This window comes from Spea bombifrons, chromosome 4 (assembly GCF_027358695.1).
Source record: "Spea bombifrons isolate aSpeBom1 chromosome 4, aSpeBom1.2.pri, whole genome shotgun sequence".
Lineage (NCBI taxonomy): Eukaryota > Metazoa > Chordata > Amphibia > Anura > Pelobatidae > Spea > Spea bombifrons.
The window spans coordinates 102,979,985-103,000,955 of NC_071090.1; the positions used below are offsets into that span (position 1 = coordinate 102,979,985).

The following is a 20,971-nucleotide window of genomic DNA, read 5'->3' on the forward strand; positions in this document are numbered from 1 at the left end:
GCTACCAAAGGATTTGAGAAACAACCTTCTCAACTAATTTCACATCAAATATACAGAAACCTGATCAAAAAATTAGCTCACCATTGCGACTGTTCTGTTTGATAGAGTTGGCAGAAAGCTGAATAGAGCTGACACTGAGATTGTCCTGAGGAAAGATAAGCTCGGTGACTGCACCTTCAGTGTTGACCACTGATACCTCCAGCACTAAACAAGAGACACAACCACAGGATGAAAATAAAACAATAACAGAAGAAAGGTCAAAATGTTCAATTAAAGTATTTGTAATTGAAAAGGTGAGTGTAGAAAATAAATACGGTAGAAAGGTGATGAATGGGGACAGAACCACACAAAAGCAAGTAAAAAGTGTTAGAGGTGAAGAATAAGAGAGTAAGCAAACATAACAGATTTGTTTTTTTGGAGGGAATTCAGTTCATTAGTAAAGATGAAGTAGAAACTTTTGAAAAGTTAAATATTTTTTCTCCCTCTTTCTTAAAGTTAACTATTTTTTTATCTGTAACCAAATTAGCCTCATTAGTCACAGTGTTTTGGAGGACAGTAAACCTTCAGGTCGCTTACCAACATTAGAACGTGCGGTCTGGAAGCGTGCCGGCTCCTTAATGTTGTCGGCCAGTAAGAAGGCCCCTTCTTCCATTATGTCCAATAACATTGTGGCAGCATGTTCCTGCTCAGTCACATTCATATCCCTCCACGAGGGGAGCGCCTCAGGACGCAAGAGGTTGTCAACAGTTTCTACCACAGCCTGTGACATAGACACCAACAGTACATTACAGTATATCGCATGTGACAAAACACAAAGGGGACATTATTGTCTAAAACTGAAATAGAAATACCAGCTGTAGCACTTTCTACACATGTGATAGGGAAACAGCAACAGCATATTACAAACAGAGGATAAACTAACATCTTCGAAACCACTTGTGCATTTGCTGTTTGATACACACTGTGATATCAGTATAACTCACACTTGAGACTGTGCAGAGAATATAACAGTGCAAACATGATATCAGGCACACAATATCTTTTCTCAATTTTTCTATTAGTGACACTGGCACACACACTGGATATCGATCACTATGTAAATTTTTGTTGCCACATCCCACACAAAGGAATGGAAAGCATTGTACAAAGCGATGTCTGTCCTTACCTTAATGTAGTCCTTGCAGGTCCTCTCCCTCTTGTGCATCTGTAATAAAAATAAAAAATGTGACTTAAGGTGACAAGAGATTCCCCTTGTGCAGCAATGAAAGAGTGTGAACGGAACAGATGGCAATGCTGTCAGAAGCTTATGGGGTGTGAAATGTTTGCAGTGGCTGACAACTGGTAATATTTTTTAGGTATTAGTGTGACAGCAGCATGGGTGATGCACTTTTAAGTTGACTTTTTAGTCCAGGTGGAAGAGGTGAATGTTCAGGAGTTACAACATTAACAAGTTTAAAAGATTACTCTGTTATAATTTTTGCCGGCACTCTCTCTCTCTACTGGTCTTAGAACTTGTAGTTGATGGTCGAGTATATCCAAGAGCTGATCCAGTAGACGGACAGACGAAGTGACGTCCCCAGCGTAAATCTGTCCACGTGTGTGGCGGGCCAGCTCCCCTGCTATGTTGGCAGCATTTTCCCCACTCTTGATCTGTGGGCCAACAAAATATTGGTGAAAACAATTAGAAGTGGATTCTAGAATCTACACAAATAGTAATGGTACATATATAAGAGTGGTGGAGGAGAAGTAAAAAAAAAAATAGAGAGACTTATTCAAGCTCGTCCACAAATAGAATTGTTCATCTTAGCACATGTACACGGAAATCCCTCTATAGCACAAAGTATTGGTGATAAATATGTGGCCACACCTTTCAAACTTGCTAACCCTACCAAACAGCAACTATATCTTTATATCTACATTTATTTCCTGTCCCAAGCTCTCTGTCATAGTGCTGGTTCCAATATTTATTCAGCAAAATTGCATTTCAACCTGCCCAACCATAAACAACAATCACAGCTAAAATATAGACATCAGTAACCAGTATTAATACAGACAGCTACAGCCAATAACAAACAGTGACAACATCAGAGCCAAGAACTAACATCAGATACATCGAATACAGCAATAGCAAACAGGGCCACCACAGGCAGTGATTATTATATCATGCCATTAGGTGCAAAGATTGCGAAGTTCACAAAAAATGTCATGGTGTCAGTAAAGTATTTCCTGCTGTGATATATTTGGCTGTCAAATATACAGTTGTCATATATAGAGTGAACACGCACACATTGGCAATCTCTGGATGACTGTTTACATGGAACCCAGTTGACGATGCTGCACAGCATGGGACAGTACTATAACAAGGCATCCAAATTACATATCGTATGTGTAAATGTGTGCCAGTACAGAAGTTAATTACGTTACTAACTCAGGACCTGTAACACAATGATCCAATTTAGAATTGTCCTACATATACTCCTTACCTTCTGGGCCACCTGGTTGACCCACGGAGAAGTACAGTTGCTCAGGTCTGGACCACGTGGATTCCATACACCCAGTGATGGCAGACAGAGGAATGAGGCAATGCCTATAAAGTACCGGAAAAAAATTACTGTCAGTAATCTTATTGGCCTTAAAGAAGATCTGTCACTTTTCCCAAATCATACATTTTATGTTTTGGTGCAATAAAAGATGATAAATAATAAACTAAAATATATAAATAATAGTGTTAGCAGACTTTCTCTTGATACCACTTTTTTTTAATAGTATCTCATTTGGTGTGAATAATATGTGGAAAAAATGCATGGGTTTTTAATTTTTTAAGGGAGGGAAATGCTCTCTCACATACTAAATAATTTTACTTATTTTTGAACTTTGGATTTAGGGCAAAGAGGGGGTTATTTTTAATGTATATTTCTAGTTGGAGGGGTAAGAGGTGTTTGGCACTTCTTATTACCGTATTTGCTTGATTATAAGACGACACCCCAAAATCTGAATATTAATTTATGAAAAAAAAGAAAAAGCCTGAATATAAGACGACCCTATAGGAAAAAAGTTTTACCAGTAAATGTTAATTCATGTAAACTATGTGAACAATATTTTTTTAATAAAAGCTATGATTGAGAAAAATATTTTGTTTTTATTTACTTTTTTTTCAACCTGCCCACCCAGTTATGCACATCTGCCCCCTGGCTTGCCACTCTGCCCCAGAAATGCCTTATACCCCCTATATGCCACTGTGCCCCATGATATGCCTTTTGACCTCCTATGTGCCACTCTGCCTCCAGAATTGCCTTATACCCTATATGCCACTCTGGGAAGGTCCATCGCGCAGACCTTCCCCGACTGTCAGAGATCATGGGGAACTCTGATCTCTGACAGCCGGGGAAGGTACTTTATATGTATATGGGGGTGTCTCAGGATCTGTATGATTATTTTAATTGAGTTATTTCCCTCATTGTTAAGTTGTTGATGATTGGTTCGGGTAGTCTTTGTAAGTGTGGGGACAGAAAAGTGAGAAAACTTAGGACAGGAATGTAATTAGATAATGTTAGTTTGCCACAGGCTATGCTGATCTTAGCTTCTCAAAAGTAGGCCTTCCGGTTGATGTTGAGAAGTATGCCAGCCTCAGGAATGGGGCATTAAATGGCCAATGAATTTATCTCACATGTACCTTTTTTGAATTGCACAGTTTAGCACTAAGATTAGATTTTGAGTCTGTCATGTCTTTTATTTTCCCACCTTTTTTGATACTGGAAATAACACAACAGGTCTGAACTCTAGGGCTAATTGATGGATGACGGTGACATATTGGCTCTTCATTGCACATTCATGTCCTGAGATTGGAGCACTGCACCTTGTGCGTAACCCCCACACACACACACAAAAACCCAAAATATATTGCTGGATTATCTATGGCTTTATGATGGTGCTGTGCTGTACATGTAAAATTCAGTTCATTTCAGGTTGATTTCTCTTTTGTCAGTCATACTTTTTGATGAAGGTAAAAAAGGGTTGATTGTAATAGGAACTTCTGAGTTCATGGAGGTGAAAAAAATCTAGTAAACTGTGGCTAAGGTTAACTAATATTAAAGGTACAATCATGTCAGATTTTTTTTTCTTTAAGGATCAGTGGTAAAAGCTGTTATTTTTCAGGCAGATGTCAGGCAGGCTTGCCAGGCGTTACTACACGCTCCCAGTTCATCTTCTCTAGCTGCCGCATTCGGCACATTAGCTAGTGGCAACCTGTTCTGCTTTCTGCATACAAGCTTCAAATGGAGCTTCAAGAGGTGTAGGGATTACAGTTTTTAAATTTTATATAGTAATACCAAAACATAGGCATTTTTTACCCTTTTTTAACATAAACTGAACATATAATTTATGAAGTAGTATATAGGTGTTAGTAAGGGCTTATTAATTAAAAAGTGTGTCACAAGCCTTAACTGTCTTACTGAATTAGTTGATAGAATTTGAAATGCTTATGAAACAGTTCCTCACCTCTAGTTCCCTTGGGACATGGCCTCTCCACCAACATGCCTTGCTGTGTGGCTGGCCACTGGACTTTACGTTCTTCCCGTGGAGGACAGAAGATCTCTGAATGAGAATGCTGGTTTGATGGAGGAGGACGTCGTGTCCCAGGTGTGGGGGGGTCATGGCCAACTTGATTTATCGCCCCAACAGGATGAGTTGTGAGCGGAGGACGTCGGACAGTAGTAGTGGCAGAAGGGGGTGTAGTAACTGTCACTGGAGGAGGAGGTAAAGTGACAGTGACCACAGGAGGCGTAGGGGTGGGGGGACCTGAAAGAGGACATAACAGGGAGGGAGAGAAATAAATATATTTAAACATTAAAATAATGTTACATTTAGGACAGCAAGTACAGGCAATGAAGATAGGAACACTATTAAAAAATCATTGAGTATAATGGTAAATTAATTTCCAAAGTATACTGTAACGGAACTATTAAGATTTACAATTCCTGTAGAAAGAATAAAACCCACCTCTTGTCTCTTTTTCTCTGTAATTTCCTTTACATGTTTTTCTTCCTATGATACTAATCAATGTATCTAAACCTGGTACTTAACCCACTAATGGCCATGGCAGTCTATGCTGTAATGGAAATCCATCTCTTTAAGATTCTGTTCCACTTTGGAATGTTCATCTTTATTGAAATTGCTCCAGTTATGTAGAGATAATGGTTAATAAGCTGGCAGAAGGTCTTTACGGTACTTATTTTGGTTACAGCTAAACCAGTCTTGGCCTTAAAGAGTATAGGTGTACAGATTAGAAAACAATATTTGCTGGGCGCAATAAAAAGGGACACCGATCACCACATATTTAAGATTGTATGTAAATAATTGGGCTGATCAGGAGGCTTAGTGACAAGGGAAGAAAAGAGAACTAATTGGTGTGCAGAATAAAATAGTCAGGTATTCTGGTCTGTATCAAAAAATCTCAAGTTTGTGTCCCATACAACTGGATGAAAAATGTCAACTACCAAAAATGTGTGAATTTCTCCTGCATTTAGCTACTGAACTGGACAGGATCTACATTAGCAAGTTCAATTTCATGTCTATGGATAACTACAGGCTTGAACTGGAATATTATGAGACCCCACTATATAAATGTATCTCTCATCTGATATAAACTTTACTTTATTAACCAACAATATGCACCAATTAGATATACATTGTATTTTAAACTGTTGAACAGTTTTCATATTATAACACATAATACATTTCAATGAACCTGTTTTGGTTCACATTTTTATGATGGTTTCAATGACACAATACTTCAACAAGACTCCCAAAAGGGGCCAAATTGGCCGCTCATACTGCAAACTGTGGAGTCAATCCGAACTTCCCATAAACTCACCCTCTGCTGGGTCTGGGGGTCCAAATCTCAATGCATAGCGCACCAAAAAGTAGTTGTTCCATACGTAGAGCTGTCCATCTCTTGGATTGTAGTCCACAGATGACACATACTGGTAAGGATTCGGAAAATCCAGACCTGTGGAACCTGCTGTCCCGAGTGGCTCTTCCCTGTTGCGATGAGTGTTGAAGGCATACTCAAGCCGGTTTCCTGCAGATTCACTATCATCATCCACATACACTGACCTCAGCACATAGAGAACCCCACATGCCATGAAAGCATTTGATGCTGATCGCTTGTCATACGTAGTCTCCCATGTGCCCTCAAACCGTAAAGTATAAGGATTGAGCTGGCTGACCACTAGTCGACCGCTGTTGTTTTCTGTTGCATAGATAACCCACAACCCATTTTCATCCACTGCCAAGTCAATGTCGGTCTTTCCACCCCAACGATAGGGCGAGGTATCATGATAGTTTGCTGTGGATATGATTGCTTCTCCACTTTTTATCCGTGTCCTAAGATCATATTTGACAATATTGCGGGTACGTTCTTTATTGTAAAAAGCAGCCCCATCGTACACAACAAAACCTGTGCCATCAACCCTGCTTGGTAAACGATATGTGGTGGTGTGGCGGCCAGCAGCATAGTCCTCCCATGTGGCATATTCTGTCAGGGTGTCTGTACGGTAGGGTATCCATGGCATCACATAGAGGCGTTCACCAGCCTGCAGAGGATCTCGGCACCAGGCACCTGATTGGTGGTCAGACTCATGGGTTGAAGTAGGTTCCAGTATTTCTTGAAGGGTGCCCGGGCAGACAAAAACTGGAAATGGAGCAAAGATTCGGGGAAGGAGGAACAAGGGGAAAGGACAGTAATAGAGGGTGAGGTGAGCATGTTAGAAATAGCATGGAATGCATGAACAAAATAGGACAATGAGAAAGTATGTGTCAAAATATGAATATTACAACAAGGAGAAAATGATTACAGGTTAGAGAGGTAGATGAGTAAAGAGATAGCCAGAAATAAATAGGCAGATGGAAAATATAAGTAAATGTTTTGGGAGAAACAAAGGTGGATGAGTATTACAAACAGTTGAAAAGAAGTAAGGAGGAGAGGGTGGAGTAGAGAAGGGACAAGAGGGGAGAGAGAGAAGATTGTGATGAGCTTTGTGATCTCTCTGTATCCCCTGTAATTACCCTGTGATTATAGGAGGATGAGTCTGGGGAAGTGATAGGGGTATGACGGGGGAAGAAGATTAAGAGAGAGAATCAGAGCCCAACCACCCCACGCACAATGGCTGCCACTTTTTTCTAGACAAATTTGTCTCATTTTGTGCCACCCAACCTTTTTTCTCCTGCTTTCATTCTGCTATCAGCGTTTTCATTGTTTCCAATGTTTTCCCAAACTCCTTCTTTAAGGAACAACTAAGTCTCCCAGAACTTATTCCTCCCTGCAGAATGTGTCCTTTCATCTCAAAGGCTGTCTACTGCTTACCAGTGACTGTTTCTCCCAGATGGCAATCCTTGTTAACAATATACTTATCTTTAACCTCAGACTCTCTGCTTTGAGTAGCTATGATCTTAAAAGGCTATTAGATACCCTCAGTGTCTACTCTTTCTCTTATCACTTATGATCGGTTGTAATAAGTTTGTGGTCTCATCTTCACTGCACCCTACACAGACACTCTCCACTTCTAATGAATAATCTCTCTCTCCCTCTTCCTCTCCCCCATTACTGTTGCCTCATCCATACCCATCATAATAGATAAGACCCAGATATTATTGCCATGACAAAGCTGTTTGGGTGAGGAAAAAATATGAGGACACAAATTATTAATTAAGCCAATCAAGGTAAGGGGTTGTTAGGCCCCACCCCCGAGGATCACTGTTGCTGCTCAGGTCAGGTTCCTGTAAACTAATTGGGTTAGACAGGAGCTGACTGCACAGCCAGAACATGTTAGAAGCAAAAAAAAAGTGAGAGACCTGTTGCACTGCGTGAGTAAATGAGCTTGGAATCCACTGTCCTGGGGGGCGGAAATATTGATTAAATAAAGAAAACCTTGTCCAATACAGAAGAAAATCCCACAGACCCCATGTAATTTTTCCTATAGACAAACTTGTTAAAAGAACACCCCTTTTATTTGTACATTTTGTTATGGTTCTAACATGCTCTTACTCATTTTAAAATAATTTAACATCCCAAACTTTCTCTGATAATACCAATCACTGGTAATTCTTTATCCTATGGGTAATGCAATAACTAGAGCCATTGTAAGGAAAGGATGCTAGATTTAAAAAAAAATATAAGATTCAAATTGGTAAACCAACTCTTTGTTTATAGCAGAAAATGTTTCATGTTTGCTTATATGATTAAACATGCATTCATCTATTCTAAAAGAGCATGTTTAGGAAATATATATGTAAAATTTAGGATTTGGCTTGAATTGCGCCATGGAGTCTCCATGTACAAGCAGTTCAGGGACTACAAGTACATTTTCACATGTCAAAATCATGTAAAGGTTGAAAACTTAGCTTTTAGATAATTTTAGGCAATTTGCAGGCACCTTGAGTTGTAAAGGTGAGTTAATCCCGAATTTGGTCCCTAACAGGAGTTTAAAAGCCAGGAAAATAGGAAACTCCTGCTTAACAAAGACAGCTCAAGTACAGTGAAGCTCAAAATAGACTAATGCAAGGTTCTCCTCCCCCAAGAAGGGCTAAGTTGATCCTTTAAATCTAAGGAATGTTCTGCATGTGGTAACAGATTCTCAAAAAGCCCAGTGTCACAAAAAGCTTTGTCAAACACCATCTCAACATGCTACAGGATGTCCCATACACCATGTCATAGGGCTACCCAAATGCCCCCAAGTACCACAGGACATTTTGGAGAGTGAGAGAATGTTTACAACTTTTATTTATTGCTACATTATGTTTTAAAATTCAAATCTATAATATGCTTAATCTCAGGAAGCTACCGTTTGTCTCTAAGTACCATAAAAAAAACTCAAGAGTGCCTGAAAGCCATAACCCACATGAGAGTGTAACAAAATCTCTCAAAATACCACAAAACAATAATGTCAAAAAGTGCCTAAAACAATCTCAGAATTTCTCAGTTACCTAGATTATCTCATGGTCTCATTCCGTATCTGAGAATCTCTAACTCCTTGGAAGGAAATCTAAAGTATTTGTGGTTGCTCTTTTTCTTTGTGTAATACCTGAAAACAAATTGTTAACCTTCTCTGCCATCTTAGAATTCCAAACAGTGCCCCCACAAAGATCTGTAGAATTGCCTACCCTCCATGGATTGGGCATCTTTCACTGTTACAATAGTCTGCATGTTAGTTATTGGTTAAAAATACTATCACTGGTTAATAGAAAACACTGCCTTTCAGTAAATATATCTATCTATCTATCTATCTATCTATCTATCTATCTATCGTTCTAATGTATTTCATGAGCTCCATGGTGAGCTGAAGCTCTTTAACCTCATTCACTGGTCTTCTCAAAACCTGATAGTAAAGTTTCTCCTCATGGTTGATTATTCTCAGTTTTTGTAATTAATTAATTCTCACCTGTGTTATATCTTACTCACTTAGAACATTTTTAACTCTCCCTTTTCTACTATGGTACATGCCATTCCTGACATGACCTGCAAAACCTCACTATAGTGCACGATTGTCCAGGGGTCTGTTGCCGTGATGAGGTCCTTGGGAGTTTTTGTATGGCCCCAGTTTGCTCGAAAAGCAGACTCTTTTGTATTACTTTAAAAGAAGCCCAGCCTATTGTTAATGATATGTGGTTTTCACATTAAAAATGAAAACTCTGCTTTACTGGATTCTCAAAAATAATCTTTTGGCATTCCATATAGCACAGGAGCTCACTGCTTCATTACTTTCATAATATGCTTTTAAGTACTCTTCAGAGATTACTTTGAAGATACTCTAGCTTTACACCAGAAAAACTAATGTATTTCTACAGTATTTGATGGGAGACAACATACCTAGAAAAAAGACCTACGGTATGTCCTCAGAGATGCCCTTTAGACAATTTCCTTGGGTCAGCCAAAACAGCTTTGGATTACTGAAAACATTCACCAGGGCACTCCAAAGTTATGAAGGGTTGCCCTTCTCTTTGAATAAGCAGATTTTTATTTCACAAAAAACTTCATTTTGGGCAGGTTTTCATTTTTAATGCCAACTATCATGGCACTCATTCTAGTAATTTTTTCATTTATTTGAAGACAAGCTTATGTTAGATAGACAATGTTATCCCATTTTGTAATTTACCAAAATGAAACAACAACAACACATGATGTTATGAGGGAATCCATGTTATAGGAACATCCTCTTTGAAAGAAATTAGACCCCATTATAAGAATGCCCCTCAAACAAGATGTCCATTTATGTGACTATAGGAAAAACCTAGGTATACTAGTGTGTAAGCTTTATGGTAGATCAGTATACAGACTCATGTCCTAACGTGCTTTTTTAGTACACATACCAATCATAAAGATCTTTGTACTGATAATAAGTTTTTATGTGACTTAATAAATATATAGCCCAGATTTCACCATTTCTGTAAGAAAGTACCCAGTTATACGAGAAATGTGTGGTGGGTTATTTGGTGGTCAACACATTATGTCATAATGCATTGTGCACCCCTCTGATTCTCCAAAGTATTCTCCACTAGAATCTTGGTGGAGTGTTCCTTCCCAGCATGAACTGGGGCAAGTGGCTTTATAACAGGGTCTCCTACATAGTACAGAGGTGATCTGGGCCGCAACATTATCTTCCTAAGGAGGGTGTTCTTGTAACAGGTTTCAGTCTATTCAGACAGAGAATTAAAGTGACACCAAAGACGTGAGTTGATTTCAGAGACCTGTAGAGAGAAGAGTGAGTGAATGCCAGATGGATAATGAGGGTTGGAGAAAGAATTAGAATCTGTCTGTTCTCAAAGGAAGCTGTTAGAGATGGCAAAAAACCTATATTGTGAAAACAACTTTGTCACCAGTTTATCAGATGAATCATCTAGGGAGACTTGTACCCCCCCCCCTTTCCCCAAAGTGACAAAGGTAGACAGATGACCAGGTGTTCAAAAGAAGCGATATAGGGAGAATTTTTGTGGAGGAACATGAGGAGATGGAGAAGCATTGTGAGCAAGAGAGGCAATATTGGGAAGCTGTGTTTTAAATGTATCTGCCAGTGAGAGATGGGTACATAACATCTTGCTTCAAGATAAATGATCAGCTCATTGATATGACTTAATATGTCATCTCTATTCAGTGATCTGAACATCTTATTCATCAGGGTTTTTTTTCTGAGGTGTTATAGAGTATAGGAGTTATAGGGACAGGCTATAGGATCAATTTGAAGAGAAGTTATACACATCTTGCATGAAGTAATTCAATCACAGGGAGAGTTTTATAGCTCAACATAAGGTTAGAAGGATGTATTATATGGAACTAATCAACAGATGATCAACAGGAGGATTTATAGGTACACGTTTTATTGAGCGCTATATGGAGTCACAGAGACGTACAATTGACAGACAGTTATGTACATCATTAAGTGAAAGTACAAAATTGATCCTATATGAAGTAGAAAGTGGAAATATGGAGCCAGTGCTCATGCATATGTCGTACATTTCTTCATCTCTGGATTTCTTCTCTAACCTAGACATCAGCAATGTCTGGCCAGGAAAGCTACTGCAGCATCACTTGTGACCAGCAGGGGGCAGTGTTCAACTCCTATTGACTTTGAAAAGTCTTTTGAGTAAGGATACACTATTAATTCTAGATTAATATGAAACCTTATGCTTAAACAAAGGTTTCTGAAAAATTAGCTATGAACTATGTTTGCGATAATACATTTAACATTATAGTATATAATATATGTATATGTAATTTGTACTTGAATGTTGTGTGCATATAGAGGAATTGGATATGACTATTCAACAGGCGTTACATTAAATATCGAGTTACAAGGTAATATGGAGTAATAGAAGCTATAAGAAGGTGCTGTATGATGCAATAAGAAGAGTCATGAAAAGGGGTGTATAAGGTAATAGGGGTAAATATAATGGTTATATAGAATAAGATGAGTAGTTTTAGGAAGGGGTTATATGGTGTAATAGAAGGAGCTATATGATGTAATAAAATCAGTTATACGGGGGGCTGTATAACGTAATAGGGGTAATAATAATGGTTATAAGGTAGTTATAGGAATGGGTTATATGGTGTAATAGGAGTTAGAGGGATTACAAGAAAACCTAGGAGTAGTTATAGGAGGGTTCTATAGGGTAATAGGAGGGGCTATAGAGATGGATTTTATGGAAAAAATGGGAGAGGTTGTTGGAAGGTTATATGAAGTATAGGGTTGGGTTAGACTGAAAATATGAAGTGTAAAAAGAGACTATGTGCGACAACAGGGAGAAGATCCATACCCTAAAGCATCCGCCCACAGAAACTCCCTTCTATCCATAGATATTCTACGTATGTAAAGGACTAAGGGAGAGATCATAATGGAGTTAGTAGCCAGAGTGTAGTATAGAGGAGACAGATAACAGGTTAATTTTCACCACAAGGTGTTGCATATTATCACCACAAACCTTCTCAGCAAATGTTTTTTTTAAGAGCTCTCTGGAAACTGGAAATGAAGCATGAGAAAAAGTACTGTGTGCTTGTGTGTGCTAATGTATGCAGGCATCGCCCGCATATTTATGCTTTTATATACAAATAAATGTATACACACAAGCACATGGTACATTTTCCATGATCTGCAACTGCAAATCTGTCTTTAAGCCGTTCCCTTGCCAGAGGTGCTGGGCATAGAAGTGGTTCCCTTCCTTAATAAAAGAAAAATGGTGCAGGGTGGCAGAAAAATAATAATAAAAAGAAAAAATATATGTACATATTTAATTAAATCAATAAAAGGGTAATATAGAGAGAGCGACATATAGAGGAGGGGGGATTGTGAGAAAGCTGAAGGAAGTAACTGAGGTAGGCCAGGTTTCTGGAGGTTGCTATGGAAACATGAGGGGGATAAGGGGAGAGGAGTGAGGGACAAGAAGGGGAGACTGGAGGTTTCTGAGCTCTGTTCTGCTAGTGGTTAGTCTGTTACATGTCTGCCTTTTTTACTAACTCCCTCCTGTCAAAATTGCAACATTGCATGAAACTTCAACACTTTCTCTTTGGTGTGAGAAAATATAAGGAATTAGGCTTCATGAGCACCAACTAATCAACTAATTCCATAAATGTTTCAACTTCAAAAAGGTTTAAGGAGGCTATGTCCCCTATCCCAGGCAAAAACTTTTGGCAGGCTGCCCAGTTCAACTGTACTTTCTGGAAACAGCAGACTGGTATTCCCAGTCTGCTCCAAGACCCCCCTCCACCCCCCTAAAAAAAAATTGCTTATCTATGGCACAACACACTTTATTTTTATGAAACATTCCAAAATGAAGTACAATTTGGACATATAACCTGCTTTATGAAATAAATAACTCACACACAGTTACCCCCACCCTCGCTGAAGCTTCACTCTAATAATCCACTGAGACTGAAACTAAAGCCCTCTCCCATTACTATCCAAAACACTCCCCCTTTCCATGTTGTGGTGCATTCCGGGATTTTAGGTTAAAATACATTTGATCCCTTGTAATCCTTAAAAGCGAAAGGGATTAGAGGGTAAAAGGGTCAGCGAGGAGTACAGAGGGGGAAGGGAGGAGGTGGAGAGAAGAGGAAAAATTAGGATTCCGACATTAATTATGGGCGGAATTAACGAGTCACCGTGAGGGTAACAGGAAGGGACCAATGACATTTACCTTTTTGCTCCACTTCTATTCACGCGTCAGAAAAGAAAGAGAGAGAAAAATATCAAATGAAAAAAAGGATAGAAAAAAGGAGAGAAGATATTCATGAGTGTCATTTTCCACCCCACTCCCCCAATTCATAGAAATTAAGATTTCCCACCCAACACCCCCAATCTCTTTCCGAAATTCCAACCCATAAACCCACTGTGTGATGGGGGAAGGGGAAGAGTTGGTAGGGAAGATCTTTGGATCCCTGCAGTGGGCCCTGTAAAGAGAGAGAAATGTGAATAGGTAGGGGTAGATGCGGGGATAAAAATGTTGAGGCAGAAAGGGATGGTGAAAAAAAAGTGTAGGGCGAAGGAGAAGGGACATGATGTATTTAACCTGGGGAAGGCAGTAATATGCGGGTGGGATGTGTGTTTAAATGGGATACAGGTGAAGATGAAGGGGTCTATTCAAGGTGGTTGGTGGTTCTGAAACCTACTAGGCATGCAATTACAGAAAGATGATAGGGCTCTTTTGAGGTAGTAAGATGAGAAGGGCATAAGGAGTAAAGAAGAAACTACATTTATGACGCAAAATTAGTAAACTTGGGATAAAAATGAATGAGAGTGTGGATTAGAGCAACAAAGAGAATGGAGGCTCTTCAGAGAAGTACAGTGAAAGACTTAGGGACATGGTGGGATAGGTTCCAATGACAGGTTAAAAACTGGAAGGGGGGGCAATAAGGCAAGTTGAAGGAAACGTGCATGACTGGGAGTAGAAGGGAGAGCAGGGTAAGGCGTGAAACAAGATGGATCTCAGGGTGAAGTCAGAAGACAGAAGAGGGGAAGATTACAAAAGGATAGGTAAACAGATATCTCTGAATAGTGAAGATTAGAGAAGGAAGAGGAAAAGGGGTGAAAGTATAGTAAATGAAAAAGAAACAAAAGGAACATGATACATGACAAAAATATCAAAAGGGCAGGGCAACATTGGGTCAGGGACAGAGAAGCTGGGCAGTATTACAATTGGGAAAATACTTCCATGGATCCTAAGGACCTGCAAAGAAAAATGGGAAGGGGAAAGCGACAAGGGTTGGTGAAGGGGAGATGAATGAATGGGGTAGGGATGGCAGGGAGATGATTGGCAATAAACACTCAAGGAATCTGTAATGTAAAAGTTAATAGTGCTATCTGCAAACAGGCAGACAGATGCAGAGATTTAAGAAAATATGCTAAGGTTTAACACCTCTTATCTTGCTTCCATGTAAATAGGAATTATGGTGCATTAAACCTTACCACCCTCTGGTAACAGCAGGCCAGAGAGATATACAGAGAGGCAGTTAGATTCAGATATACAAGGAATCCCAATAAAAGCAAGGCAAAGACGCTCACATGTAGACAGGCCAAGAGTAAAAGATATTGACAGAGAGAGGGGGTGATGGTAGCCAGTGGCAAGTAAGAGAAGGGCAAATGAAGGCAGATAGAACTAAAGACTGAAAATAGAGAAAGAGTGTATCACAAAGTCAGGGTGATCAGACAGAGCGAGGGAGAGACAGCCAAAGACAGAATGAGACAGCCTCGGCAGTGTGCCCTGGGGATAGAAGTATTGTATTAATGAGCACAGCCTGGAAAGAAAAGCAAAGGGTTAAACATTTTATACACAAAGCACCTCTGCTCATCGTAGAGCTCCGCATGGGTGGAGCAAACAGCTCTTACGCTATGAGCAGCATGCAGAGCAATATATGTCTAACTGTACATTACTGTGTATAGAACATGGTGCTTCTTAATGACTTAACATGTCGAAAACCTGATTCTCTGTGACAGGTTATAACCCTGGAAATGCAAAGTGATGTGGCTCTTTGTGACCATATGTATGGTGCTCTGCAACTAATCTTATATGTAATGGGGTGTATGTGTGTTTAAGTTCACAGCAAGGTGGTTTATAGTCATGTATATGTTATATATGGCAGTCATATAATACCATACAAGAAGAGCAGTGCCTCTCTGGGACTCACATCCAGCTGGTTCCCCCCCTCTTCTTTTAGAATGTTTGCTGTGTATGAGGGTATACCCTAGTCATAATAATATGCTTATAAACGAAATTGTGCAATTAAAACAAAATTCTTCTTGATGTCTCAATTACATGAATTGCTATTGCAGGTCTAATAGTGTTAAAAAAAAAAAGCCCTAACCATACCCCGTCTGCCAAATAAAAGTGTCCCTTTTGGGTCATTTGAAATGTTGAGACACTTAAACATACACTATTGTTCAAAAGTTTGGGGTCATTTAGCTGTTTGCATGGAAAATGTCTAGCTATATACAGAAAGCATTATATGAATATTAAATGTTGCATTTCTATGCACCATAATTTTGTAACATAAGCATTTTTGTCCCTTTAAGATTCTTGGCGTGCCCTCTTTCTTAATTATGTGCTCCAACATTGACAACTATAATTCCTATGACCTTTTTGAGAGCCGTATGATTATTGGAGTTAAATTTCCTCAGCTGGTAGCCTGGAGATTGCCTGTCCTTTGTATTTATTACTGTATATATACATCTATACATTCTTGTAGATGTAGGAAGTGCCTTTCCACACCTCCACAGGGCACAGCATGCCTGCATTTATGTGAAAGCTTAACACTCTGTTAATGGCAGACTGACTATCACATTAACACCAGCCAGTGGGTGAAACATTGTATGATACATCTTTGTGTGAGTCAAAGGGCCTATAATTCGGAATATACATGTTAATTCAGGCCTTAGCATGGAGTTTTACCCACGTTATTTTTAGGGAATCAACGTGCATCTGTTTTGTTTGAGTTGCATGCGTAGGAACGCAAAGTTTGTTATAAAATCATCACAAGGTCTGATTTCTTCTTTGTTAAAGTGACTTTAATGCAAAGTTTGAAAGGTGCTTTTATCATGGTAATAATGGAATCATCCAAACAGGAAAATCACTGTAAAGGCTTCTATGGTGATAAAACCACTGTTCAAGCTGTTCAATAGGAATATACATTCCCTTCATGGTGCACCTTTGGCTTTAGAAACCTCACCTGGGACCTAGGAATATATATATATATATATATATATATATATATTATAAATGTCTACACACAAGCTATAACTATCTAATCTCAGCAGCTTTCAGGTTCTTCCTATGTATGTATGAGGTTTAAAGTGTGGCCTCATTAATAATGGGCAATGGCCACTTGCTCACTTTGCCTAGGGCTTCTAATACACTAGGCTATTTGATTTTGGGATGTAAGTTATTGCTGAATAGACTTAGATTCATGGCTTAATCTGATACATTCAGAGGAGGACACAATGACCACTGCATCTTTGCCAAGTGCTCCCCCCAAATCCGTTGTCAGCCTACTGTGACCTCCTGCAAATACACTACTCACTTTTCCCATTAGATAATGAGGCTCTGATTAGGACTAAAGATAAAGAGACTCTCACTCCAAGCAACCCAGGAGGTATATGTTAGGTCACAATTGTTTAGCTGACCCATATGTTCCTGAAGAACACACCATTTTGCTTTCTGTGTACTTGGTGATGTGCCGCCTTGTGTTTAGTATATATGTTGAGTACTGTGATGGTCTGTTGTATAGTACAGGAGTTGTGTTGCATTTCCACATATTGGTGTCACTGTATATACTCACTGTATGGTACGCAGTCATATTGAACCTCCAGATATTTGTATGTCCCAGGGCATGGATCCGGAAAGGAGTCTGAGCCAGCAATAACAACACACTGTGTGCGATTGTTACATCTGTGAGGAAAAGCACACAATTATACACAGTGCCACACAAACACGTATACATTAACAAGAGTTACGAATTATATATAAAGAGAAAAGGAATATTATTACAGGTGAGGAATAGCTATCCAATTCTACATGTACACACAATGTTAAATAAGTACACACTGCGTTACAGGAATGTCCACTAATCCACTGTAGAACTGTACACGGGACAGTAAAACAGTATTACACTTAGCCACAATCACACAAGCTGTGTAAAGATGTTCCTTTTTTAATTTTCATTCATTTATAACCCATAAGAGATACCCAAGGTATGATACAATTTACATGAAAGTGGTTTTTAAATTTTGCAAACATATGTTGCACACACCCCCCTTCTCTCTATATTAAAGGGACACTCCAGTATACCTGGCAGGACCTTCAAAAGAAAAATGCATATTAAAGGTTTTTATAAGTAATTCAATATACATTCACTAAAGAAAAAAAAAAGAATGAATGACTCAAGCTGCAGCGGAGCCTCCCCCATGGGCTGATATTTTGCACCACAGTGCATCAATAGCTCCCCCTGAAATGGTCGCTGAGCTGGTGCTGGAGCTGACTGAATTTAACTATCAAACACATCTCCAACATGCAAGTAGCTGGGGTTGGGGAAAATGCATATAGGTATTCTGCAAAATCCCTCATGCATTGCAAGGGGGACACCACGAAAAGGTTAAGGGACCACCCAGTTATCATAAGATCTAAGGTGTGTATGATGGCTCCAGTGTCCCTTTAATTGCTGGGAATACTCTTACCACACCCCCTTGCTCAAAATATATCATGGCTTTTGCGGTAGCCCCCTCCTTGTAATGTAGCAATCATCAAGTGTTGTGTTCCACTAAGAATATTGCAGTGTCAAACAGCAGGCCCAAGGTTGCAATATAGCAAATGTCTTACAGATTTTTGTTTTCTGCTATACCTTCAGTACCCTGCGGAAAGAGACCAAAGAATACCGTGTCTAGGAAAGGGTCCACATGGGAAGGGCACGGTTTACATATGTGTTCCAGAGTGTATGTTGGAAAGGGGGGGGCAAGGAAGGCACAGACATGTTTTTTGGGGGCAATAATGGCACAGACCAGCTGTTGAAGTTGGGGGGGCCCAGGAAAATTTTCACACCAGAGCCCTGTGGTTTCTAGTTGTGCCCCTGATTCACATGAATGGCAGGACCCAAGGTTTCCGAGCAGAACATTGCCCAAAGCATCAAACCGCCCCAGTCAGCTTGCTTTCTTTCCATAGTGCATCCTTGTGCCATGTGTTCTCCAGGTAAGTGACGCACCCGGCCATCCACGTGATGTAAATGAAAACGTGATTCATCAGACCGGGCCACCGTCTTCCGTTGATCTGTGGTCCAGTTCTTATGCTAACCTGCCCATTGTAGGCGCACAGGGGACAGCATGGGCACCCTGACTGGTCTACAGCTATGCAGCCCCATATGCAACAAACTGTGATGTACTGTGTGTTCTGACACCTTTCTATAAGAACCAGCTTTAATTTTGTCAGCTACAGTAGCTCGTCTGTTGGATTTGACCACAAGGGCCAGCCTTAGCCCCTGACTTGCATCAATGAGCCTTGTCACCGGTTCACCAATTTTCTTTCCTTGGAGCAGTTTTGACTGGGAACACCCCACAAAAGCTGCAGTTTTGGAGATGCTCTGACCCAGTCATCTAGCCATCACAACTTGGCTCTTATCAGAGTTGCTCGGATCATTACGCTTGCTCATTTTTCCTGCTTCTAACACATCAACTTTGGGGATGAAATGTTCGCTTGCTGCCTAATATATCCCACCCACTGACAGGTGCCGTGATAACAAGATCATCAGTGTTATCCACTTCACCTGTCAGTGGTCATAATGGTATGGCTGATTGGTACAATTCACAATAAATGGTCAAAGTCATTACATGCAAGGGACGCCAATGGGTTCTATGATGCTGCTGTGAAATGAACTGAGTATATATTCTACAATCAATAGTAACATGTTTTTAGGTTACTTTAGAAAAACCATTAGCCATGACATGCACTAAATTAAAGTAATGAACATACAGACATCTGTAGGGACAATTTGCATTCTACCACTAAAGATGTATGTGCTATTAGTTTGTGTTGCACGCTTCTCCATAACACACTGTAGTCTTATAGGGAGCTATGTAGAAAAACATGAACAATTGAAAAGCGGTCTTACTACCATAGCAACAAATTACCTGTTCATGCTGACTGGACCATTGCATTGGTTTTTATGGTGATAAGACTACTTTTCAAACTTTACACCAAAATCACTTTTTATAAACCACATAATCTCTGCAAATATCTGTCAGGCACTCATCTACTTTATTACCCCCTTAAGTGCCAAATGAGTAAGAAATGTGCCTCTCTTCTCTCTTACACTGACTCCTAGGAACCTGCATGTAAATATCATTATATTCTGCGACATCTTGTGAAATGTATGTACTGGTATTGTATGGAGACCCGGGATAACATGGTTGTGTTTATTCTGATGTATAAAGGATTTAGATATGTCACAGGCAATAGCATCATTTTGGCTGTTCCTGGCAGGTTGAGTGCACAGGGCCTCCAGACTCTATCCAGATGGTGCTCTCAGGATCTCCTGGCATGCTGCTTCCAAAGCCTCCAGGCCCCCGATAACCAATGCTGGTATCAATCACTCCACAGATGGGGTTTAAAGTTGGAAGACAGCTGTCCTGCTGATGTTTTGGAGACCCCATGTTATACTAGAATACTGTGATTTGCTCTTTCTCCTTCCTGAGTTATGCTGTCTGATCTCACGCTGGCCCAGTCCTATCATCTGTAAAAAGTCACATTGACATGGACACGTGTGTGGCGAATTCTTCCCTTTCTGAGATTTTTTCTGTCGCAGACAACACCATGCCATGACATGTGTGTGATTAACCATTTAACATCAACACATGTCAGTTCATTTAGAGTGAATCTATGGAATGGTGTTTACAGATTAAATAAAGTGATGTATATTTTTTAAAACCCACATACTGTTTATTATGGAACCAGACACCTTAGGATCCTGCTCTCAGTATTCTCCCAATTATTCCTCCCCTGTGTTTTGTTACGCTATCTTTGCGGAGGATGCTGAATTTGGTAGCATTTGTAAAAGTAGGGTAAGAGACAGTCTTAGAAAATTGCAAAATAATCAATGTGCTCATTTTTCAACCTTTTCAAAACAGATGTTTGCTTTCTTGGGGAAAAATAGTACCTTTTTATCTCTATTACACAAAAACCCCCAAAAAGTACAAGCTAGTGGTAGTTTTACAAAGCACATTAAATTATGCTGAATAATGAGAACATTGTCTCTTTAAAGGTGCAGTTCCACCTAGGGCACCTAATAACATATCACCAGATAAGTGCTGCATTATGTAAAGAGAAGAAAAAGAAATCCATTTTATTTTTCTCCTCCCTGCTCCCTGTTACTTAAAACCTTCAGTAAAAGGTTTATTGAAGTACTAGAGTTGCTTAGAAACAGATTCCTTTTATTTTTCCAAAGCTC

General features: G+C 39.6%; 1 protein-coding gene across 2 annotated transcripts in view; it reads right to left on the reverse strand.

The window, feature by feature from the left end:
- The window catches only part of ADGRL1 (adhesion G protein-coupled receptor L1), a 130,753-nt gene that overhangs the window by 17,839 nt on the left and 91,943 nt on the right, over nucleotides 1-20,971 (reverse strand). For both annotated transcript variants that reach the window (XM_053462174.1, XM_053462173.1), the window contains exons 4-11: nucleotides 17,318-17,427; nucleotides 5,873-6,691; nucleotides 4,498-4,797; nucleotides 2,484-2,587; nucleotides 1,465-1,650; nucleotides 1,166-1,204; nucleotides 577-760; nucleotides 82-204 (exon numbers count right to left, since the gene is read on the reverse strand). In XM_053462174.1, the coding sequence (XP_053318149.1) occupies nucleotides 82-204; nucleotides 577-760; nucleotides 1,166-1,204; nucleotides 1,465-1,650; nucleotides 2,484-2,587; nucleotides 4,498-4,797; nucleotides 5,873-6,691; nucleotides 17,318-17,427 (1,865 nt within the window). The remainder of the gene's footprint in view (nucleotides 1-81; nucleotides 205-576; nucleotides 761-1,165; nucleotides 1,205-1,464; nucleotides 1,651-2,483; nucleotides 2,588-4,497; nucleotides 4,798-5,872; nucleotides 6,692-17,317; nucleotides 17,428-20,971) is intronic.